This window comes from Harpia harpyja, chromosome Z (assembly GCF_026419915.1).
Source record: "Harpia harpyja isolate bHarHar1 chromosome Z, bHarHar1 primary haplotype, whole genome shotgun sequence".
NCBI lineage: Eukaryota > Metazoa > Chordata > Aves > Accipitriformes > Accipitridae > Harpia > Harpia harpyja.
In genome coordinates, this window is record NC_068969.1 from 50,848,126 (window position 1) to 50,873,627 (window position 25,502).

The following is a 25,502-nucleotide window of genomic DNA, read 5'->3' on the forward strand; positions in this document are numbered from 1 at the left end:
TAATGCCACAGTACAAATCCTATCTGCACTGGCATTCCACTTCTGCAAGCAGAAACACACACATGGTTTATTTCAGTTTTATGCATATCAGCAGGCTGAAATGATTGGTTTGCATCAGTAGAGCACTTATGTCCTTAAGGTTCGCATTAGTGCAGCTGTAGCCATGTTGAAATTATGTATGTCTATATGTACAAAGGAGGCCTCAGCTGCAAATATGTAGAAGATACGTGCTACGAATGTGCACTTTATACACTCTGTTCAGTTAACTTCATGATGTAATTGCAGTTAAGATGTATAATTCTGGGACAAGCACCCATATCCATTTTTCAGCAAGTTACTTTAAACATTGGGGATTTGATTTGAGGTTTTGTGTACTTTTATCTTTTTTTAACAGAGAGACGAATGGAGTGGTTTGGATTCATTTTGTTTAAGGTATAGCACTCCTCCATGACTGAACAGGGAAGTTATAAGTGCAGTTAGCCTTTATGTGCTCTTATTGTTGCCACCTACATCTTACTATTAGTAACATGCAATTATTCTGCTCTGTTATGTAAAACGTGGATTTTTTTCTTTTTTGTAATTTGCACATACCTAAAAACTCTGTTACTTTGACAGTAAGTCCTCAGGCAATCTGACCTTCAGTTTGCATACAACTGAGGGAGATGCAGGGGTGCTCTTCAGGGAAGCAGAAGCAGACCGTAGGGGATCATAGGAGGCATAAGATAACTGCTTTGGTGACTGGAGAGAGTTCCGTCTTGAGCTTTTTCCTCAGTGAAGTAGATTGAAGGGATCTGTATGTGTTGTGCAGAGAATATGCTGACTGCCGCTTCTTCAAGCAGAGATTGCTAAAGCACTGACCATGCACTTGGTGAGCCTATAGCTGAAGAAAGCCTAAGCTTTAATGCAACTTTGATATTTTTTGACTAGGGGATTTCAGCTTCCTTAATCAGTTCTTTGTGTAAATGTATTGTATTTAGTATAAAATCCCACCTTGTTTTAGAGAGTAGGAATCAGGAGTTGCATTTCATGCTACGGGGATATCAAATGGACTGGACTTCTGGTAAAATTTCACCAGTTCTGTTTTGTAGGTGGACTGTTCCAAGAAAATCAGCATAGAAACTTGAGTATTAAAGTAAACACTATATTTGGGGAAATTTCCTCTTCAGATGGTTTCCTCCCCCTTCTCTCATCTCACACTTTTTGTTTGAGATTCTGTGGGAAAAATGAACTCTGTCACTTTACCTTGTGGCATAATTCCGGTGTTGAGCAGACCATTTATTCTTTGTCTGTTAAGAATTATTCCAAGGTAAACACTATAATCTTTAGCTCAGCTAGTTTGGCTTCTGCAGACTTTTTTTTTACCCTTTAGTCCTGAAAATCTTTTGATGTCAGTTCTAGAAGTATCTGATGTGTTACGAGGACCATGCAGTGTTTGCAGTATATGTTTACAGAGAGCTGCTGCAGACTGTTGGTTAGGTACTTTGCTGGTATTTTCTTGTCTGTACATTACTCACTATATGGTAGCTTTACTTAACTGTAGTTTTGAAAGCATGATTAACGGTTGAATTTCTTCAACCTTTAAATACGACAAAGTCACCCTGTGATACATTTATGTCAAGAGTTTTTTCAACACTGAAGCTTTCCATTAATAGCAGGATCTTAATTTGATTTGTTTAGGCATCATAATCTTAGGCTGGAGCATTAGCTTCACCCCAGAGAGAATAATTTCTATACATGTAGTACAGCTGCACTGAAGGGGTTATATAAAACAAGCTGAAACTTTGAGTAATTACTCTACAGTATGACATCTGCATATTTCCACATTGCAAATAGTTCAAAAAACTGAAAACAATGGAATTTTAAGACAACCTCCATTCATCTGCTCCCCACATGAAACCTTTGCGTCCACCACAGGACAAAATACAACTTCTGTGCTAAAGCCAGAAGCAATTAGGCTTGGCTAGACAATGAGAAAACCCCCAAACTATTAAACCATAAAAGTGGAAAAACCAGAATGTTGTGTTTTATTGTAGGTTCGGGAACTGCAAACACGTTTGCAAAGCGTGCAGGCAACAGGCCCATCCAGCCCAAGTCGTCTCACTTCTGCCAATCGACCCATTAATCCCAGCACGGGAGAGCTGAGCACAAGCAGCAGTAGCAATGACATTCCCATAGCCAAGGTGAGCTATTGTGTGTTGCAGTAACTCTTCTCATTATCTGGGAGAAGCAGGCTTCATTTTGCACAGCTGCTGTGCAAGTGTGTGATTAACTGGGAGATAGCTAGAATCCCCAGAGTTTTCTGGGTCCTAAGCAGGCCCGTGAACTTGAGCTGCAGAAAAGCGCTAGTTAATTAAGCGCTAATGATTGTAATTCTCTGAGAGCACAGCTGTCAATTTTATGGCAGTTTACTTTGGGTTTGCAAGTGTCATCAGTGAACAAATGCATTTTGTGTAATCTTTATGGAGTGTGGGTTCCTGTGTAACCTATGCAGCATTCTGACTTACAGATTGCTGAAAGAGTGAAGTTGTCAAAGACAAGATCAGAGTCTTCATCATCTGATAGACCTGTCTTAGGATCAGAAATCAGCAGCATAGGGGTAAGGACTAGTAATTATGTGCGTGCATGATACCTTCTGAAGATGACCTGTGTTCCATTAAAAACAGCATTGTTTTCTTACTAAATTAATATATGAGCTAACTGAAAATACTTTAAAAGTTATTTTGAGAAAAATATTTCAACAGAGAATATTTCACCCAGTATTAAGATCTGATAACTGGTGGCTAGAAATCACTCTCTGAGTGACTTCAAGAGGGTAATTTTGGAGTCGATTCCTCCAAATTACTGTTCTTCAAGAAAAGACTGTTCAGTTGCATTTCACAACTTCAATCAACAGAAAACTGAGTTCTGCTTTGTAATGCCAGTGAAAATCTGTAGTGCTGTTGTTACTGTGTGTTAATACTTGTTTCACTGAAGAACTTAGCTCTGACCTTTTGCTAAGCTTTCAAGAAAGTAAATAACTTGCATATTAGGCATTTTAAATGTATGATGAAATAGTGGACTTCACCCTTTGGTTAGTAGAATTTTAAATCAAAATACTTGTTTCTTAAAGTGGAAACTTGTAAATGTTCTATTCAATATAAAATTCATAGAAAAAACTGAATAATGAATGCCTTGAAGTGAGTGCATGCAAGCAAATGCAGTTCTCAATGCAGACTGCCTGTGGGAGGAATCCAGTGGTTATCTATTCACAATGATCTATTAACTGCCCTGTGCAGGTGTCTAGTACTGTGGCTGAACATTTGGCACATTCCCTCCAAGACTGCTCAAACATCCAGGAAATCTTCCAGACTCTTTATTCACATGGATCTGCTATCTCTGAAAGTAAAATCCGAGAGTTTGAAGTGGAGACAGAGAGATTAAATAGGTAAGGTTGAAAGTTAGATATGCTCAAATGTGTTGTCTGCTATTAGCTTTGCTAAAGTTACTACTTGTTTATCATTTCTGAACATTTCTTGGTTCAGTCCCAGCTCAACTGTGGCAGCTGCAGATAAACATGGAATGTAGTTGATGAAGAGAAGATTGAATTGTATGCTAAGGATTCTTTCCATTAGTATGACAGTTTGGTCATGCATTATTAGATCAGCATGGCACCTTCACCTGTGACAATTTGCACTGTAGAGTGTCCTTCTCTATGACCAAGTAGACATGGCATCTTTTTTCGTAAGACACATCACTGCTAGAAATATGGATTCCCCTAACTTATTCTCCGTCATTCTGGAATTAGCTTGCTTGGTTTTGTCCTGATGAAACAAAATGACAGCATTAAATGTATCGGTGAATGTACCAATGTGTGGTGGTGTAGTATATATACCAGTAAATAGACATGTCTGCAGAAGAAAGATTGCAGCTTTCTGGTTGCAATTAAAATACTGCTGGTGTTAACCTTCAATAAGCACTATCAAAACCAATGCTTCATGTCCTCTTCAGCACATAAAATCAAAACTGTGGATCAGGAGCATGAGAATCGTGTCTCAGCATATTTCCTTCCAAGTTCTCCCTTCCCCACAGCTATCTCAAATTTAGTCTGATCAGTACAGTATCTCTTTTATTAGCAGCTCATGTTTTTGTAGTGCTGCAAAATACACTCTTTTCTTTTCTTTTTTCTTTTTTTCTTTTTTTTTCCTCTTTTTTCTGTGCACTGCACAATTACACTTTGACAACATGTATCCTTATAGGAGGTTTCAAAGAAGTTATAGAAGGTGAAGCATCCGAGAGTTCTAGCAGCTAGGAGAGTCAGGGCTTTATTCTGATTGCTGAATAAATGGTATACTAGCCCTTTTCCTTCTTCTTGTGTTTGTTAGGAAGTCAGTGATTTTAGAGTTCTGGATGGCACTGATTTCTTCATTAGCTACCTGTCCAAATTTTGAAATAATTCGCCTGTTTTCAGTGTATGTCCAACTCTGAAGATTAGGTGTAGTACATTTATGTGTAGTGCAGTTATCAGCAGTGAGAATAAACAGTAATACTGATACTGTGAAGCGTCATTTTCAGATTCAGAGCCAACCTCATTGAGCAGAATACTACAATTCAGTTCTGATATGAGCTTCTGTTTGGCTATTGCCAGAACTTTTGGAGATTTCATTGCCTCATTGAAACTTCGTATTTTGAAAGTTACCTCTCTAATCACAGCCAAAATATTACTTCCAAGTGAAACACTTATTCTGGATGTTCCAAAGAAAGGGAGCATTTATGCAGCTGCATGACCCCTACACACACCCACACATTGCACTAATGAGTATGCCACTTAAAACAAGACACAAATGTGGCAGCAGGAAGTGAGGAATGGAGGCAGAAAAACTAAGCGAAAGGTTAATATGAAACTCTCCTACTCAGTCTTGTGGCTACAAAATAAGGGTACAGCTTCCTGCTTGCTGCTGTTGCACAGGGTTGTGATTACATTTTATGGGAAGGAGAGGAGAAGAAGCTGTTGTAAGAGAAATTGCTATCCTCTTGGCTCTTGATATGGGACACAGATTTGCCATCTTCATTAAAAACCTGTGTAGACCAAATGGTATGTGTTGTTTTAAATTACGGTTGTTGTAGAGTTTACAGGACAGTGTCTGGAAGCTAAGCTTGAAGGTTGCAAATTCCTTTCTTTTCTACAGCCGTATTGAGCACTTGAAATCCCAGAATGACTTGTTAACAATAACACTGGAGGAGTGCAAGAGCAATGCCGAGAGGATGAGCATGCTTGTTGGGAAGTATGAGTCCAATGCCACAGCCCTCAGGCTTGCATTGCAATACAGGTATGTACCTATGCAGGGGGTGTCTCAGCCAGAAAAAGAGGGAGTGGGGGAGACTTGATAGAAGTCTTTGATGGGGAAATTGTTAGTGTGCCGTAGGAATACTGTTTCTTTTTGTTTCCTCCCTAAAAAAATGGCCCTTTGGTTAAACTACTTGACAAACTACAGAACTGAAGTTACTGATACAAGTGTGTTTCAGCTGTAGTTCACCAGCAGTAGTGAACTCGATCTAATAGAAATATACAGATTTATCTTTTAATTTTTAAATACTGAATTAACATTGAATTAGGGGTTGTGTGCAGGTTCAAACTGTCCCTGCTGTATCCAGTCTTAAGATACAGGTTCTCTGTATTATGTTAGCACCTTTCACAAGACCAGTGGACCAAAGGGTAGTATTGTACTCCACATAATTCAGAGCGACTTTATGTTATGTCAGTTGGAATTGTGGATGAATTGCTTGGTATCTGGTTACAAGCATCTAAATTTGCTTTAAACTATATGTAAAAAGATGGTGTCGTTTAACTTCTTCAGCTGCAACTAATTTGGAACAGGCAGTTCTGGTCTTAAGACAAATTGTGTGCCTTTTAAAGAATGTATTCTGTTACTATCAGCCTTGAGCAGATTACAAGGAAATGTAAATTGCAAATATGTTTATTAATATATATATTTTCAAAAACATTAGAATGCAACAGGAATGAGTGACTCAGAACTGTATTTAGAAGCCATTGTGTGTTGTAAAGAGGAAAATCTTAGAGACAGGACAGAGCAACAAGTATTTTTCTTTTCTTTTCTTCTTACTATACTTTGTATAATATAGTTATACAGTAGAGTATAGAATACTATATTTTGTATAGTAAGAAGGCCTGCAAAAAGTTTCTCAAAGGTATCACATTGACCACCATGCGTATTGTTGACTGTTTCAAACATGCTTCTGGAGCTTACTTCACATCAGGTCATTCTCCTCTATTTTAACTTGTTACCTTAGTTGAGGCCAACCCGGGACCATCATAAGGAAGGAGAGACTGTTGAATGCTTCTGATAGAAGCTATGTGTGTTACGCTATTTAATATCCCTACTGTTAGGCAAGTAGTAGGGAATCATGCAGTTCATCAGCTACCTCTTTTTCTTGGTGCTATTGCAGGTATTCTTCCCCTCTAAATTGCAGATATATTTTGTGTGATTTTTGTTTTCTGTATTTTGTTTTCTCTTTCAGTGAACAGTGCATAGAAGCATATGAGCTGCTGTTGGCATTGGCAGAAAGTGAGCAGAGTCTCATTCTTGGGCAGTTCAGAGCCGCAGGTGTTGGTTCTGTTGGTAAGATGTCAATTGACCACTTTATTTAAGTTTTTTTTTTTTTTGCATGTCAGTTAGCATTAGAGTTAGTTGTAACAGTGAATCATCTCATGACCCATCACTTAAGAATGGTTTCCGGTCTTTTCTTGTTTTTAACTAAGTAAACCATTTCACACACCCAAAAAATAGGGGAAAAGGAAAAGAGAGACAGAAGTTAAATCATAAAATTCACCAGCAATTTAAATTAACCTACATGTACTATCACAAGGGGATGCCTGTTCTGGCAGTGGTGAGGCTGCTACAGCCATGCAACTGTACAGAGTGGAATTACTGAACAGTATGAGCATATGTGGCTTAGGGCCATGCAGCTGTGGTAACTGGAAGAACGGATTTTGTTTGAACCAGCAACACTGACCCCTAGAAACTGAGTGTAGTCTTATGAAAAACTGGGATTAAGACAATACAAAGGTAGGGTTGAGTAGTTACCAAAAAAAAAAAAAATTGCTCTAGTTTTTCACCCCACATTTTACCTTTGCTCTGAAATTTTAAAACATTGTATCTTGTTTTACTGTGTTGTCGGGGTTATTAGCCTATATGTTCTCAGTTTTTCTTATTTTGTGGATAGTTAATCTTGTGGCTAGGTGTTGTTTTTTAATATGCTGCTCACTAAGTAATGAATAAGCCGCTATGGTAGGTACAGTTCAGAAGTGTTTGGAGCTTGACATTGCTGCTGGTCCACTTTTCTGATAGAAAGAGGTGTTTACACAGTAAACATTAACCTATGTTTTATAGTCCTATCCCTTTTACTGATAGGAGAAGGTAGCTGTAGTAATCTTCAAGTAGAAAGAGGGGAAGCCTTCAGAGAGAGAAGAATAGCTCTTCATGCTGTGCTAAGACGTAGTAACTGCCTGGTTGAGACAGTATTATAGTGCTAGCTTCTCAGGAATCACTGAAATGTAAATGGAAAGCTTTTAGAGACAGAGTGACCATCTGGCTTTAGAGCCACATGACTGACATGGTCAGCTTCTTGTTTCAGATGACTAGGTGCACTCAGCCCACAGTTGCTGTGCTGCTAACCATGACCCTTAGTTTGTATCTCTCCCTGTGCTAGAAGGCGGCCCTTGTCTACCTGTCTTGGCCTGTGCAGTGTGAGCCATATGCTAAACATTAGAGTGGATGCCTGAGATTTTTATCCACCTTTCTTCCAGACTCTGGTCATTCCTTTCCACAGTGTGCTAGTGAGCTTTCCCTGCTGGCAGAGATCGGTGGCCAGAAAAAGTGATTTAATTTAGTCTTGGATTTTCTGTTCACATAGATGGCAGAAAAAGAGCTTAGAAGGGAGAAATACTTTGGGTTTGAGTAGGGTTCCATCTCACGTGCATTTTATGAAAGAGAGTGTGGTTTAGTTTTTATATAGGTGTCTGTCTACAGCTCTTAATTATGGTATTACCAGTTACAGCCCTGTGGTAGAAATAGTGCCAATTTCCTATTACATAACACAGCTTGGAGGAAGTTGTGTTTGGTTTATGTACCTTTACTTCACTGTGAAATTTGATTAAAATACCTAGATAACATAGCAGATTTTTGGTTTGAAGATCAGTCAAGTTTTATATCAACGTCTGTGAGTGGAAAATTCATGGGAGTTGCTTCTGCATCACTTAGAGCTGAGCATATCCAGCTGCTCGTAACAGAACATTGTCCCTTCCTTTTTTCTGCATTAATGTTATTTCTAGTGCATGCACTTCACTCAGCAAGTGTGAAGTGTGGGTAATTGGTCTTTGACTCAAATAAGGATGAAATTAAAATCTGACATAGAGCAAACTGGGTTTTTTTAATACTCTCTAACATCTTTGCATTGTGTGTGGTAAAATATGAATATATTGTCACTTTGTTGAGACTTTCAGTGTAGCCACTAATGTGTCTTACTTTAATGACTTGACTCCATCTGGAGTTAGGACTATAAGAATAGTGACAGTGGTGGTTTCTGTCCTGCCTCTGCTGAAGGGATGGCTTACCAGCTGTATAGATGCTGCATAACCACTAGAAATTATAGCAAATTAATAAACACCAGTGGTAGTTTTCTTTTGGTTTAGTATGCATGACTATAAACTCTGAAAGGCTGTATCTAAGCAGTAAGGCAATTCTTCCAGCTGGAAAGGTAACCTGTAAGAAGGTGTTCTGCAAACCATTAGGCTTGAGATAAAGGTGCTTGTGAGAAAAAGCACTGGAAATGACCGCACTGTGAAACAGCACTGGACTGATTGAACTAAGAGTTGTAATTTAGGCTGAGGCTTTTCCAGTGTATTATTAATTTGAACATCCTAAGCTAATCCTAATGCACAATGTACACCCTTACAAACAGACAAGCTAGTGAAGATAAAACATCACTTAAGACATGCACCTGGAGCGACAAGTACCTGGAGCTTGTAGCTGGGAGGGAGATGCATTGAGGCTAGTAGCCCACTTACCACTGATGCTCACACAGAAATGAAGTTACTTTTACATCACAGATTGGTAATTTATTGTCATCGTTTTGGTATAAAGTGAGAGCGCATAGAGGCATCTCTACTCTTGCCTTAATTTCTATCACCCTCCTCAAAGCTCTGAAACAGATTGTTTGCTTGAAAACTAGGAGACCAGACAGGTGATGAAAACATCACCCAGATGCTTAAGAGAGCTCATGACTGCAGGAAGACAGCTGAGAACGCAGCAAAAGCCTTGCTGATGAAACTAGATGGGAGCTGCGGGGGAGCCTATGCAATCACAGGCTGTAGCGTGCAGCCATGGGAAAGCCTGTCATCCAACAGCCACACAAGGTAACTGCAACTCTTCTGCTCCTCTAATCCCCAAGGGTTTGATTTTAGACCAGAAGTTATGTTGTATTGTATTTGCTGACCTACCTCCCTCACCTCAGTCCACTGGCTTCTTTGCTTTGATTTTTAAGTCACCATGCTTCAGTGGTCTAATTGTCTTTAGGCTTTGAGCAACTCCAGCCAAGAAGGGTTTTGTATAAATTTGTTGCAAATGGGTGACTCTGAACTTTGATCTTCCTCATAAAGGGCAAAACCATTATGTTTGTTTTACTTCAATGACTTTCTTGCTGTTTTATTGGAACTCAAATCACGTACTTCTTACTCATATCTATTGTATGCAGACAGCACAGACGTACAGAGAACCAGAGATCAGAAGTATGCTTCCATCAGCGTTTTGGAGTCCTCAAGAATTGTTCTTCTAAATGTTGCAAATCCAGCCATTTTATTTTAAACCATTTCCTCTCCCTTCTCATTCGCCTTTGCCCCCCTCCAAATTCTTCCCTCCCATGCTATTCTTTTGCACATGGAGTGACAAATGAACATCATGACAGACAGAGTGGATTCTTCCAGGAAAGGCTGGATATTGCAGTTTTTCTGAAGACCTATAAAATAATGAAACTTAAATGAGCTATTATTGCAGAAGTGTTCCAGTTCAAATACATCTGCTAGCAGCTTCATTTTGAGTTGTTGCCTGCCTGCAGTGTAATTGTACTGTGTGCAGTGAATATGTGTGCTTGTGTGCGGATTCAAATTTGGCAAGCATCCTGGATAAATATAGATTAACATTTTTCTTTTTAAAAGTTATTTTGGTTTCTCAGATTCACTCCAAAACTTCATTTTAATTCAGTCTTTGAGCCAGTTCTTTATTCAAATGCTGTCATTTTTTGACACTTTCAGAAGTTTATTTTAGTACTATATCATTTCCTCTTCTTGCTGATGCCTCCTCCAAAGGATCTTGTTTCCTGCCATGTTACTAGCATGGAATAGCTAAAAAGTGAGCAAAAAGGTAACCTGAGGGAACAGGGTCCAAATGTGAGGTAATTTTAACATTTTATTCAAAGAATTTTTATGGTGCACTTTCAGTCCAAGAAAGCTGTATCTTTATATAGAAATTAATGTGGTGGCATCTGCGCTAGTTAACACATTGATCGCTCATTGTACCAAAAGCATTTAGTGACCTTGGAAAGAAGTTACACAAAGCTGTTTCAAATACTTCACTTGCCTCAGTCTGCATGCACTTATGCCATATCTGCACCTGCAGGTGAGTATGTTGTAAGTGGCCACATGTAGCAACACCACTACCTAGGCTGAGCTTGTTTTTCCATTCTTTGGAAGGGTGTTCCATTCTGTTATTTGGAAGGGTCATTTTCAGTTGTTCATAACTAACTCAGTGTTTTCCTTCCTTCTGAGATACCTGGTATGTGTTCAGGGCATAATTTTTTTTTTTCTTGAAAACAATTTAAATCGTTTCCAGTTTTGACAAGGGAAATTGGCAGGTGAGGTGGGGGGGTGGTGATAGTGGTTCTGTTTTAGTGTTTGTTCTCCTAGCCTTTCACTGAAAGTGTTTGGTAGGAATATAGTCTCTACAGTCCTTGCTTTGTTGAACATCATATTTGGTTATTTGCGGGGGAGGTTAAGGGAGTAAGGTGTGCGTGTTTGGGGAGGAAAATCATCCCTCATGCTCATTGTTTACTGTGAACTTTTGGTGGTCAGCTGGCAATGTGCGTATGTGTGCACGTAACATGTTGGCTGAGTAGATAAAGTTTCAGCAGAGTATGATTAAAATAGCATAGGTTTTCAAATTTCATCAGTATAAACTGTGTCATGAAATGTAAAAAAAGGCAAATGTAAATGCTTGTGTGTGCAAGAGAGGTGTTTTAGTTTGAGTCATTGTCATTGTAGGGTAATTTTTTCTGGCATGAAGCAAGATATTGTACTGAATAAGGTAACTATTATAATCTGCTTTGATATACGTGCAACATTAGAGCGAAAAGCTTCTCTCAGTCACCCGAAGGCCACACAGCAAGTAAGGAACGTGTCATAGGGGCATCCTGATCAGATCATCACTTACACATTGTCATCACTCCCTGCCCCCCCCAATGTAATTTGTCTCTGTCTAAACATACATATCAGTGAAAACATTTCTGAAACTTTACCCTCTCCATGAAATACAAATCTTCTCTTCTTTCCTTCTGTTGTGTTCAAGTGGTATGTGGTAGAGGTGTTTTCAGATTTCTCCTTCCTGTGGACCCTGTCTCAAAATAGAGGCATCCCCTCTTCAGCTTACAGACACATGACACTCTGCCAGCCTGTAGATGGAAAATCTGTGTTGGTTCAAAGGGCACACACTTTTCTATATTTATATCAGTAAATGTTCTATTTCAGGTTTAAAAAATTGAAGATTTTGTCTTTAACTCTCCTTTCCCTATCATTCTGGATCTTATTTGTTTCTCTCCAGGACACTACTCCTGCTTTTTGGAGTTATCCTGCCTGTGTTGCTAGCTTTCTCAACCCATTAATGCATGCTCCCTTGTCACTTGGCTCCGTGCTGCTCTAGACGGAGGTCCCATTGCCACAGACCTCCAGCTTTCTATTATTCTTTGATGTTGATGGTTTCCATTTCCTTTTCTTTTCCATTACAGTAGCAATCCAAGCAGAGAGAGGATAGCAGACTGCGGATTTCTAGCTGTTCCTGCAGGCTTAATGTTTTTTATTTGTCTTGAAGAACTTGGCAGTCTATAAAACTGGGGAGTAGAACAAGCCCACATCACTAGTGAGTGCTGTGTGAACCACCATTTGGGGACCACTGCACTGAAATGAAAACATTTTTACATTACGTGGTTCAAGCATACTCTGAATCTGCAAGACTGATCTTTTGCCATAGCTGCTCTAGTGTTGCAGGCTTTTAGTTGCAGATGCATATTGCTACCTTTTCCCTTTGAAACCAACTGAGTAAAGAGGTAGTGGGGTGATGAAAACTCTGCTTTGCTGAGACTTGTGACAAATGAGTAATTCTCCCTGCTGTTTGAAATCCTGTAGAATAGGGACTTATAATGGAATTGTTGACCCATCTTTAGCTTTGGCATTTCAAATGAGATTCTGAATGTCAAATCACTGAATGCATTACTGAGAATAAATGCTTGGTGAGCCACTAGTGACAAGTGGTTAAAGAGTGTGAAAGGGAGCAACTGAAATGAAAAGAAATGAAATGCAATGAAAGAGCATCGCAGAGCTTATTACTGGTGAAGTGAATAAAAATAATAGCAACTCATTTGGCTGGCAGCAACACAATAATGTTGCCAGTTCATTTTTTGAAACTAGAAGTAGGTCTGCAGTGTAATTAGAAGTCATAATTATTTTAATGGACAGAAGCTAACTATAGAAAATAAATTGCCAGCAAGGTTTGACTGATTGTACCTGGAAAAGAAGGAAACAAAAGAGAAGTACTCCAGTTGTAACACTGACTGAAAATGGTTGATTTTGTTCCTTACAGTGGTAGTAAGCCCAATCTTACATCTGGATTCATGGGGGGAAAGATCTGGTCTCTTACATGCAAAGGAAATTCTTTTCAGTATTACGCAGTGTCACAAAATATCTGAACTCAGCCAAATGTAGGACTATATCTCTCATCAGAATCACCTCAGGTTTCAGATAAGTTGCTGACAGACAATTATCTTGGCTGAAGCGTGAAAATAAGTTATTTAGAAATATCCCAACAGGTATCTTAATGTTATCTGCGTAACACTTCATTGCTGGACTGAACTAGTCTCAGAAGGAAGCAGGGTAGTTTCACCAAAGGTTCTGATTTTAGCCAAATACTGTTGTTTATCTTTTGGCTGGTTGGAGTATTTTTTAGTTTCTCAGGAAGTTACTGTCTTTCAGCATTGTGCTGTTTCAGATCTCAAGCAACAACGTTCACCTAGAAGACGTTGGCCCATGTATACTGTATATCAAATGCATTTTTTAAAGTCTAAGGTTGTGTGCAGACATTCAAGCAAGTTTCATGAATTAAGTTCTGACAGCATTGGTTTAGTTCTATCAACTTTTGTATTATCTGCAGCTTGCTGAATTGCAGATTTATTTATTGACTTGACTTTTAACAGATGAACTGAAGCTTATACAGGGTTTTATGGACAGAATTTTGTAGTGTAGAGAAGTTACACAGAGGCACTGTTGGAAGCCTCATTTATATACATCTGCTGCATTTTATATACACACATGTACATGCAAACACACACATGCATGCAGCAAATAAAACTGCACGTTATACGATACCAACCTGCATATTTTCCACAGGGTGTATATGAAAATTAATTTACATCATCCAGGCATGACATCATTGTAAAAGACTTGAGGGATGAAGAGGGTGGGAAGAACATTCCTCTTTGCTTACTCTGAGTACAACAGCAGTGAGAATGAACAGGTTGATGTTGTATTCCCTCCAGGTGTGATGAAATTGTGATCCTTTCTCTATCCTTACCTACATGCTTGAGAAATGAGAAACTGCACATCTTTTGCAACAGTTTCATGTGGTTTCTTGGAAGGATGCGTTATGTTACATATGCATTCTGTCAGTCTGTTTTCCTTTGTCCTGATTGCTGTTAGAAGGGAGAGCAGTATCTGAAATTCAGGATCATATGCTCACCAGCTGTGGGCCCTTAAATAGAGCAGCAGTGGACTCACATTATGGCTGTGGGGAGCTGTATGGTGGGGCTTTTGGGGGAACACACCCTAGCAGATCTGTGCTGTGAGAGTTCAGAAACACTGCAGCGTTGCTTCCGTCCCTCATCATGCAGCCTCATTTTTACAACAGTGCAAAGTGGGCTTTGTACCCCGGTTTTCTGCAACCCATACTCCTTCCAGTCTTCTGGGTGGGGGCTTGCTGCTAAATGTGGGCAGAGAGGAAAGATTCTTGTCCCTTTGTGTGCTGGCTGAGACAGGTTCCTCACTAAGCTCCCCTTGCTTTCTTAAAAAAAAAAAAAAAGAAGAGGAGCAGCTTGCTAGCAATTCACCGGAGGAGCCAACTCCGCTGTAGACAGGCAGGCGGGCAGCCAGGACTGAAGTAAAAGCAGCCTGAGTATCACTGGCAACAACCCAGACTGCCTGCCTTAGTTTGGACTGCTCTCCCCTAAAATATACATGCATAGCCATGGATCTTTAAGGGCAAATATCTGTGAATATCCAGTGAATATGAGATCCAACACAATGTAACAATAGACTTTCAGCATTTTTGCTCAGGTTTCATTCCCAGCAGGAGAGCTAGGTTTTCTTTCTTTTGCAAGCAAAAACTGAGATGAGCCATTTGTGTCCCAAGATTTGAAGCCTGTGTAGGCTTTAAAAGCTGTCCTTCTTCCAACAACAGCTGTTTTACATTTAATCCAGAAAAGCTGTACAATTGCTGTCTTTGGGTGCTAAGGAAACTTGCAACATGACTTCAGTACAGAATTAAGTATTTCTCACATTATCTATCCCCATAATTTTTATATCAATATCTACTTCAGAGAGGTATCTTTAGATTCTGTATAAGCAAGTTGATTAAGTGTTTCGAGATTCTCTAATGAAGAACCAAGTACGAACAAAAATTTGTTTCAGTCCGAGTTTCTGTGTAGTGTAGGTACTGGGTGTTTTTAGCTTCCCTGCAGATGGAAATGGATGAAAACAAAAGCAAAGACCAGTTTACCCTTGCGGTAAATATGGCACCTATTATCCCTAGGAAAAGGAGGGAATAATGGAAAATTGACAGAGAACTGTAGTAGAGAACTGTAATGTGATACTTCATGAGAGGGAAGGATTTTGAGAAATCTTTGTAGACCTGCCAATTCTCCATCTCCTCCAAGTCTGTGCTTGGAATTTGTGGGAACATTTGCAATTATTTGAGGCACTTAAAAATCAATGTAACTTTAGCTGAGGTAGAACCAAAAGAAAAGAGCAAAATCAAGCCTATCTTGGTAGGCTTCCCCATTTTCACATGCATAATATATTTTAGGACATCGTCCTGACTCTCACAACATGTAGCGGGTGGGGCTTTTTTTCTTCCTACAAAAATGTTGAACAGCAGTGCAATTTGATACAGAAAGTGATTTATTCCCCTGCTGATAACTGAGATCATCTAGCATTCCAGACAAGCGCAGTTAATGGATGACTTATCCCTCACCCGACAGCTGATTACAGGACCTTAGGAGACAGCAGGCAGCTTTGAGTGAGGTTACAGAAACAATATGGCATTTTATTTTCCTTTTAGTGTTATTGCAACTATATTCAGCCCTGGAATGCTGCAGCTGTATCAGTCTTGGCCCCCTGCAGTACTGGCATGCATGTAGGTGGCTAGGCAGCACTGAGCCACCCTTGCTCTAAGACATTAGTTCTCCCTTTCTGCAATCTCTGTGTAAACGTTTGTAGGGCACACTGATGGGCATTCACTTGCTTGATGCCTGTAGATAGGAGAAGTTTCACCAAGTCTGATGATGACTTTTTATTAAAAATCCTGCTAACTTATGGGTTGGTTTTAAGCCCCACCAGCCCTGAAGGAATGTCAGTATACTGAGGAATACACCTTAACATGAATTGAAAGATGCTACCTCCTGGCATCTGGCAGTGGAGTTTTGCTCAGGTTTTTTCCTACAAGTATCCATTAAAAATATCTGAGATGATAACTGGTATTGCCATCAGCAGAAATAAATGAGGTCTGGGCTGATTCTTTTTTCTTAGCAGATGCTTCTTCCCAGACAACATGAAGAATCAATGTCTAAGCAACAGAGAGAAGCTTGCCCTGCTAGGGTATTGCTAAGAAATCTTGAGTAGCTTTTCAAAAAAAAAATAAAATAAAAAAAAAGACTTGTTTCAGAAGACACCATTCCAGAAAAAGTAATTCAGTTACATGTCACTGGGTATCTGGCTTTGCAGAGAAGTTGTCACATGATCCAATTTTCTCATGCAGCTTAGAGAATTAATTTCTTCTCTGAATTTGTCACACGCTTTTGCATCTTCTGAACATTGCAACGTCCAGTCCATGCTGCGTGTGTCCTTTCTATGAACTTTTAAGTAAGACTCAGATGTGTTGATGAAGTATAGGGAGAGTGTTTGATGTAAAAATAGAGATTTTATTCCAAATGTTTTTTTTAATACAGTTCTTTTCTCTTTCCAGTACTACCAGTTCAACTGCAAGCAGTTGTGATACGGAATTTACAAAGGAGGATGAGCAGCGGCTGAAGGATTACATCCAGCAGTTGAAAAACGACAGGGCGGCAGTGAAACTGACAATGCTGGAGCTGGAAAGCATCCACATTGATCCCCTTAGTTATGACGTTAAACCTCGTGGAGACAGCCAGAGGCTAGACCTGGAAAATGCAGTCTTGATGCAGGAACTTATGGCAATGAAGGTATTTTTTTAATATCCAACAGGCTAACTGCACTGCTGACAATGCCCCTGTGCTACAAAAACATGCTCAGTCATGTACACGGGAGGATTTGATAGTGATCACTGGGTAATAAAGGGTAACTTTGTTGAAACAAATAATCAGGGATAAAAATCCAGTAGTCAGAAAGTGACAAAAGGCAGTGCATTAACAGTGACGAGCTGTGTGTGTTTTGAATTAGGCAAGGACTTCATCTGTGGCTCTAAACTTGGAATGCTCTCCTTGACGAACCAGATGCTCTCTCTGAGAGATATGGCAGCTGAGTTGCTTGAGGGTGACCAAAAGCATGATACAGCACTTCCCAAGAGACAGTTCATTACTTTACTTACAAGCTTGCAAATGTGCATCTTGAATATTTGTGAACTGAAGCAGAACAAATTCACCTCCTTTTAATAGTGCCATGGGAGGAGGAATGGTCTGTCAGAAGCTATCATCCCTAATGCTCTCCAGCAGTCGGTCACAAGTCCAGAGCTGTTCTAGGCACTGTGTTGCAATCTGTAGCTGAGTTCAGAGCCCAAGCAAAGACTGCGGTATATAATGACATGCAGTAACAGAGGTTTTCAGAGAAAACTCTGGTCCCTCAGGCCTGGTTTACCCATCCAGTTCTAAAGATGTGATCTAGAAAAACTGGCCTTTATTGACCAGGAATAGAGCTTATATCATTTTAAATCTGGCTTCTGTATTGACTTTGAAAGAGGTGAACTAAAACATAGGAACATACTAAAGCCAATACAAGCACATGTCTGCATTTAGAAATTGTCTGGTTTTGGTTCAGTTTGTGTAAGTTTAATTTCTGCATGTTAGCAAGTCCTATTTTAGTCAACTAATGGCAGATAAGTCAGATGATGGTATCATATGGGACAGCAAATCCTAATACTTTTGTAAGCTTCTCAAGCTATAGATTTTTGTTCAGATGTGCTACTGCCGGCTAACTGGTAGGTTAGTAAAGATAATTATGTTCTTAGTGGTGCTGCCTTTCCGTAATGACAAATACAGTTTTGCAATAATGCACTCAATATTTGCAGTTCAGAAAAAAAGATTGCCTGCTACCATTCAGAAGATTTAAAGTTATGTTAGTTGTTTGAATGTATTGTGGCTAACAGCAATATACTCCCCATAATTAAAGCATGCAAGATGTACCAGAAGACATTTGTAGATAATTACATGTATATTTCAGATATCACACTTCCTTCTCCCCTTTTGCGTCCAGATTTTCCCTGAAATCTCTTGTACACCATTCTTACCTCTATCTTTAAATTGATTGGTAAAGCCAAACTGCAGAGCTATCCCTTGTGATTAGTGCCTTTGCATTCCCTGACCTGGCAGGAACATCAACAGTTGCATGTCCTAATTTCTGGCACAGTTTTGAGTGCTGGTAATCCTTTTGTTCACTAAATGATCGTCTATCTTGTTTTTGACGTATGGTGTCCACTCATAACTTTTGGCTGGACCTAGCATGTTGAGTTTTCACTGCAGGAATTGTCCCTAGAAGAATAAATCTTTCTTCTTGGTTGGTTTGTGTGCAGTGCATTCTGGAATAGACACACATTTTACGTAGGTGGCTGAAGTCACCTTCAGTCCTTTCTGGTGCAGAGAAACTGGCAGTACTGTTACTGTTTGTAATTCGTTGTACTTTGCTGGAATTCACAACTGCAGGAAATCCCTAGGTTTCTGAAAGGGGATACGTTGAATACTCGAGTTTGTCAAAGCTTGGAGTGGATTTGTTGGTAAGTGCTCTCCTGCTACAGAAATTGAAAATTCCTGCCTTTCTTCTATGCATAAGGCATTACAAAAGGCACAGTGACACTCTGTGTTCTTTGGTACCAAGAGAATGTGCTACCTTATTAGCATCCATGGTTGTTGCTCAGGTCTGCATTACACCTTGCTCTTACATTCAGCAAGCTATAACATAGCTGAACTTATGGGTGGGACTCATGGATGTCTTGGCTTTCTGAGTGTATTGTTTGTATCTATTATTTGTAACATGTACCTCATACAGAATAGCATATGCATCTGCCTTCTGAGACAACTGGAGAATTTAAATTACCTTATGGTATTTTATTTAACTTGAAGCAGGTGGACTCATCTGTGCTGCAGAGGACCTCATCATGTAGCAGCTCTTAATTTGTTCCCTCCCTTCCACATTCTTAGCAAGGATGATACAGGTTGATTGAGCTGCTCAAGGATTTCCGCATTGCTGGGTCTTAAAACCTGCTGCTGTCTTCCTGAAACTTGTATCTGTGTTGGAATCTCTGCTGCATCTGTTGGCACCTTTCATTTATGACTCCCAGTAAAAACTGATCACCACATCAGTCATATTACTTCTTGCATCTATGCATTATGCTGATAATGTTCTGAAAATGCCTTTACACCAGTAGTTCTTCATTATTGATGAAAATGATCCATAAAAAGATGGTTTGGGGATGGTCAATCTGTTGCCCTGTTTTGTTTTGTTTTTTAGCTGATCCAGCGTGTAAGACGTAGTGGTCCACCGTACTTCTGTAGAATCCAATTCTTTGCTTCAAGCAATAATTAATAATAATTAACAATAATTTGTTATAACAAATATATTCTCATCTATGGTTTGTCATCATTCAGTGGTCTTGCTTTGAGGTCAGTTGTTGTCATGCCCCAGTTAGCAAGGAGATTACTTCTGATGGGTGTAAATAATTCTTGGTTTACAGCCTTTTTGCATTTCAAAGGACTTAATCTAGGTAAGAACTCTCAGCTTTCTACACTGATAATTTTTCCTCTTTTGTGTACAGGTGGTGATAATGTTGCTCATAATGTGCTTTGAGACTACAGTCTCTTTGCAGAAGATGTTAAGAATCCTGTTGTCCACCATTGTTACAGCATTTCATGCTCTTACAGATGTATATAGTATAATACAGTTAACTAGCATTTATCTGCTCTGATACTTGTTTTACTTCTGAAGGCTGGTATATTCCACCTTGTGTACTGTGGTCCTTCTGGCGTCCATTTTTGTGACTTTTAGAACTTTTTGCCACATAGAAGTCCTTGCTGTTTTATTCTTCTGACATGACCACATCCAACACAAATTTTAATTTTGAGGATACTGTGGTGTTTCTGATTACATTGCATCAGTAGTTAATTTTCATTCAAGCTTTCACCCAAATTCAGAATTACAGTATGACTGCAAGTACAAAATATTCCTCGATATTGAATGAATTAGTCTTGAAATGACAGCTAGATTTGGTGCTTGAAGCTTGTGAATTTGCATGGGTTTTAGAAGTCTTCTGCAATCAACTGGAAGAGTGACCGCTTCCTACCTCTACCTCCTCCTTCAGGGTTTTATTTTGTAAATGCACTTGTGCTTTAGGCCCACAGTCTGAAGAAGCAGGTATGTTAAACTGCAAAACATTTCACCAGCATCCTGTAATTAGAAAAAAAGGGGATAGTAAATATACAAAGGTGATGTTGTCATTGAAATTAAATTTAGACACTATCTGTAGAAAACATATTTTCATGGAAAAAATTACTGCATATGTAAAGACTAGTTAACTCTCTAAGTAAACCTGAGCTACTTAAATTTTCCCACATGAAACGTTACTGTTGCCACTTTGCCTTACAGATTGTATGTGTCCATACCAGAATCCTCAACTGTAGTTTTAATTTTTAACTTCAGCCTTTCCATTCCTTCCTGTTCCTTCCCTGGGAGCCTCTGTAATACACTGGCTGACAGTTGTTCCACTTTTCCCCTACTTTGTCTTTGCTTCTCTACTTCAAAGTCACATTGTCTCGACATGAGAAAACTAACATATGGGGGGGGGTGCTTTTGGAGTCTATGATATGTCTTCTGGGACAGGATGCAAACTTGTGAATTCATATGATGATCTAAGCTTACTGTCTTCATAAACAAAGGAGTTAACCATTGATCCTCAAATTTATTTTGAGCTAGGATACATAGTACAAAGAAACATCCAGTCTTTGTTAAAACTTCCAAGTGATGGGAAAATCAGTTCCACAAATTCATTGTTGCGGTGGTTAAATTCACCTTTTTTTTTTTTTTTTTTTTTTTTTTTTGTTAAAAATAGATGTCCCTTATTTCTAGGCTGAACTTGCCTAGCTTCAACTTCCAGCCTGGGAAGATCTTGTTATGACCCTCCCACATAGATAGCCTTCTGTCAAGAGTATCTTTTATTCACATAAGCGCCAAAATACTCTGCTCAAATTACTTCTCAGCCTTCACTAAGCAGGCTAAGTAGATTAATGGCTTTAGAAATAGAGACTTAAGAAGCTAAATGCATACACTTAAGTATACCAGACAATCCAGTTCAACTTCTATAACTAAATTTCCCCATCATTATTTACCAGTATTATTTACATTTTTACTGTTGACAAAGGTAATTAATTATAAGTTTGCCTAACAACTAAATTCCTGTAAACCACATTGAATGAAACTGATTGTGCTTCTACCCTTCAGTTCACAAACAACTAGTTGAATAAATGAATGATTTTAAAGCTCATAAAAACCTTTCTAAGCCAGAGGCTTTTTAGGATATAGATTTTATTTTTGCATGGTTGGTGATTCTGAATAAGCCAGTGATTACCTGTGATTACTATATGCTGGTTGTAACTATGCTACACCTGTGTGCATTGCTTACACTTAACCCAGACAGCAAATCTTTGGTAGGAATGTAGATTCTCTTCTACAGAAAAAGTTAGTCTAAATATGTGCCAAGGTTTGTGTTTGTATAATCTTTGTTAATAATGGATATAATACAAAGAGCGTTATTTTTGAAGGATAAGGTAAGATACCTCTGATATTTTTGTGACTAGAATATGGTTTTTTGTTTAAAAAAATAACTAAAAAAAAGTGATTTGTTCCTAGGCTGGCCACACAGCAAGAAACTTCCACCTTTCAGAGATGTTTACACAGTGAACAAGTTTAGAACTGAATTGTAATACAGAAGATGGCCGCATGAACTCAGTATTCACCCATGAGGTGACCTAGGGCATGGCCAGCTCAACATGGCCAGCTCAACAGTGAGAACGTGATTCTGGGATGGGTGGGGTGGTTTTTTTGTTTTGGCAGTCTTTTGTTTGATGGTGTTTTTTTAAACCTATAATGTAAATTATGTTTTAGGACTATCTCTTCAAATGTTTTGTGGATACTAGGTTTTCCTGAGTTCACAAAATAACTAGACATTTTGTGGAAGAAACTTTTCTGAAGTGTTGTTAAACACAAAGAGCCTTCTGGTTCAGGATACCCATCAGCTTGCTTCTCATGGGAGGCTGGGAGCAAGTGCTGAAAGGAGGGGTCACTGCATTTATGCCTTGTTCTTACACTTCTGCCCAGCCACTGTCAGAGCAGATGTTAAAGCAGAGGTCTGTCCCCACATAGCACTCGTCGTGTTACAGGAGTTGACAGTCCTGTCATAAATATCAGAGTGGCAGAAGAATTACACACAAGAACTAGCTCTCAGAATTGAGCTGCTTTCTGTGAAGTACCAGTGTCCATCTTCTGTGGATCATGTTTATGGAAGAATATAAGCGGACGCAATTTTTTCAACCTCCAGTTGTGTATAGCGGATGAAAACCTTGTTTAACCTCGTCTTCATTTAGGTATGTAGTCCCATGAAGCAGCATGCTGATAATGTTTCTTCAACAGGAGGAGATGGCTGAGCTCAAGGCACAGCTTTACCTGCTAGAGAAGGAGAAGAAGGCATTGGAATTGAAACTGAGCACTCGAGAGGCCCAGGAGCAGGCCTACCTCGTCCATATTGAGCACTTGAAGTCTGAAGTGGAAGAGCAAAAGGAGCAGAGGATGAGGTCTCTCAGCTCAACCAGCAGCGGAAGCAAAGACATATTGGGCAAGGTCAGGAGTGAAACAAGTTTCCAAAATTGGTGTAAACACGATTTATTGTATACCTCCCCTCCCTATAGCAGTCTTTAGCATGTTAATCATTCTCCTCTTTTGTCTATATGTACGTCTTTCTCTCTCTTCTCCAGTTTTTAGGTGGTTCTTTCCATGCTGTGACTTATGAGGACTTTGCAGAATTACTGTTAAGTCTGGTCTAAAATAAGGTTGTCATTTTGGGGAGGAGTACAACAAAGCCATTCTTGCCAAACATACAGACTACTGTGTTTGAACATGTTGTGTCTTGCCTGTTGCCACTCACTGGAAGCAGTGGGAGAGAGTCTAAGCAAAACACCATCCTCCCCCTACTCCAAACACAAAATACGAAAAAACAGAGCAGTTAGAGCATTGTAATGACAGTCTCTTTGTTGCAGTCAGACAGTTTGTAATTATTTGATAATGAAGACACTCCTCTCCTTAGTATAATGCAAAATAAACAAATTTCTGCATTTACATTAATAATTTGCATGAAGAAATAGTGATACCTAGAAGAACTTTAGTCCTGTTATTTTAGTACTGTGTCCCCAGAAAACCTCAGTAATACCTTTAAAAACAAAATCCAGAGCTAGTGTATCAACTGCGTCTTTGTTATTTGTTTCTGGCAAAGCATCATCGGAATTGTTTGATTCAGTGCTTCTTTGTTTCAAGTGTGGTGTCAAAGTAATATAAGGCACCAGCAGTTACGCACACTACAGCAGAATTCTGCGGATCAGTGAGCTGTGGTGGTTTAGGAAACATTTAGAAGGATTTGTGAAGTGTTAATCTGTTAGTCCATTTCTTGGTATGTTGGTACACTGCCATGTTGTTGTGACATTGTGATGTTTATTTTCCCTCCATTTTAAAAGTAGCTGCAAACTAAGAGGTTTTCAGAGTTTTCTGGTTAAGATGGTAAGTAACTTCAACTTAGATGGCCTTTCCTCATTTCTCAGGAATGCAGTGATGGCACCGCAACACCGTTAACACTAGCTGAGCTGAGACCGTACAACGAGAGTGAACTGACTGCTGAACTGACAAATGCACTGAGGCGGTAAGCAGCTTCCTTCACCAGAGACATGACTTGTTCTGTAGGTCCAGGGCATGGTTTAGCTCTGAGCCTTCGCTCTTACCCTCAAGTGATTTTACGAGCCATCACAGATATTTCCTGTGAGAAGGAAAAATATAGACGTTCTTCTAACCTTCCCCTCTCTTTTGCTGTTGTTCTTCAGCTGATGAGAGTCCTGGAGCTGAATGGAGCTGAGCACCATTCTCCTTGAGGTTCTCTAAAATTCAGATTAACTGTATCCCTAAGAAACCCTGAAAATGTCAGGAATGTCCATATTCAGGCAAGAATATGAGACACAAAACAGTGACATGATTTGCTTGAGAGCATGCAGAAAACCTTTAGTGAAGACAGGAGTTGAAGTGTGATCTTCGGTTAAGAAGGCTGGTCACAGATTAGAACTTGGGTAGGAATTACAGGAGTAGGAATTGCAGTGATTTTGATGACTCAGATGCTGCATTTGCCTCCTGAGTATGTAAGTAGAGCCACAGTTCAATAACAAATGACATTGTTGTGTCAAGCATTAGCTTTCCAACGAGAAAGAAAAGTGATGTCTTGACAAACTGCTTTTATCAACAGCCAGGTTTTAAGCCAAAGCTTTCAGTACAGTTATACATTAACTAGGTATTTGTTTGTGCAGCAGTTTTTGCTGCACCAGCTATGTGGTAAACTTCATTACAAAGATATTCACTGTTTCAGTAGTTGCTTCAGTACTTGTTCCACCTTTTCTAAGACATGGCTATCTAATCTCTAATCTGGTTATTGTATTTAGAACCTGTCCAAAATGCTACTAAGAATTTTGGCTGGGAAGGGTGTGTTTTCCTTTTCTGGTGTTTGCACCCTCTTTAATGGTGGAACATCCTTTTAGGCAGCTGTGGTGTTTCATTCCTGAAGTGCTTTTTTCATAGGTGCAACTTTGTAGTGTCCCTAGGGACATTTAAGCCTGAAAGGCATTATGTAAAAATGTAAGATCATTACCACTGCAGAATCAATACATCTCATACCATTTGCTTAATAGTCTGGCAGTTGCTGAGTATTTAGTTTGCTTGATGCAGGAAACAAAATTCTGCGGTTAGAATAATCAAAACTGTCATTTGTGTGTGGGAGGATAAAACCCATCAGCAAAGTCATTTGCATAAACATCGCATAGAGCCATTGGCCTCCTCCATACCCCCCCCACTCCAGTCCCAGTGTGAGCAGCTTTGCTGGCATTTTCTGTCTTCACTCAAGCTGCAGCTTTTTCCTGTTCTTGTTATTTGCTCCTGGATTTCAAGAATATGCCAGTGACCTTCGTTAGCGGTGGCTTGAGTACAGTCGTGAAATGTGGTTTGCTGACAACACAGAGAAAAAAACTTTGCTCTATCTACTAGGCCTTAAGTTGATTACCATGGATTTCCAGCCAGGGGCCTAGCAAGTACAGTTTTTTAGGCAGAAATGGGGAAGAAAAATAATCGGATTAAACTGTACATAAATTTTGGAGTGAAGACTCTCTGTGTAATGGGAATACGACTGTACTAAATGTGATTGCTACTGCCAGTGGGGCTCAAGCACAGTTGCAGTGAGCTATGTGGACAGGGTATTTTTCTCCCTAATCAGTGTGCCAGCCAAATCAGGCTGAGTGCTTAGTCTCCTTATCCTGAAGTCTTCTCTCTAAAAGTCCGTAGAAGTTCTGTCTAGCACATAGAGAAAGCTCACTGCAACCTGTTTAGCCACAGCTATGCTAAAAAATACCAGCAGTTCCTAACTGCTGTCCTGGAT

At 39.4% G+C, this 25,502-nt stretch overlaps 1 protein-coding gene across 4 annotated transcripts in view; it reads left to right on the forward strand.

The window, feature by feature from the left end:
• The window catches only part of MCC (MCC regulator of WNT signaling pathway), a 224,354-nt gene that overhangs the window by 184,997 nt on the left and 13,855 nt on the right, over positions 1-25,502 (forward strand). For all 4 annotated transcript variants that reach the window (XR_008233829.1, XR_008233830.1, XR_008233831.1 and 1 more), the window contains 9 exons: positions 2,034-2,180; positions 2,507-2,596; positions 3,276-3,424; positions 5,166-5,306; positions 6,517-6,617; positions 9,229-9,412; positions 16,554-16,788; positions 22,457-22,663; positions 23,635-23,732. Coding sequence is in view for 1 of the 4 variants with exons in the window: in XM_052778950.1 (XP_052634910.1) it covers positions 2,034-2,180; positions 2,507-2,596; positions 3,276-3,424; positions 5,166-5,306; positions 6,517-6,617; positions 9,229-9,412; positions 16,554-16,788; positions 22,457-22,663; positions 23,635-23,732 (1,352 nt within the window). In the remaining 3 variants the exon portion in view is untranslated. The remainder of the gene's footprint in view (positions 1-2,033; positions 2,181-2,506; positions 2,597-3,275; positions 3,425-5,165; positions 5,307-6,516; positions 6,618-9,228; positions 9,413-16,553; positions 16,789-22,456; positions 22,664-23,634; positions 23,733-25,502) is intronic.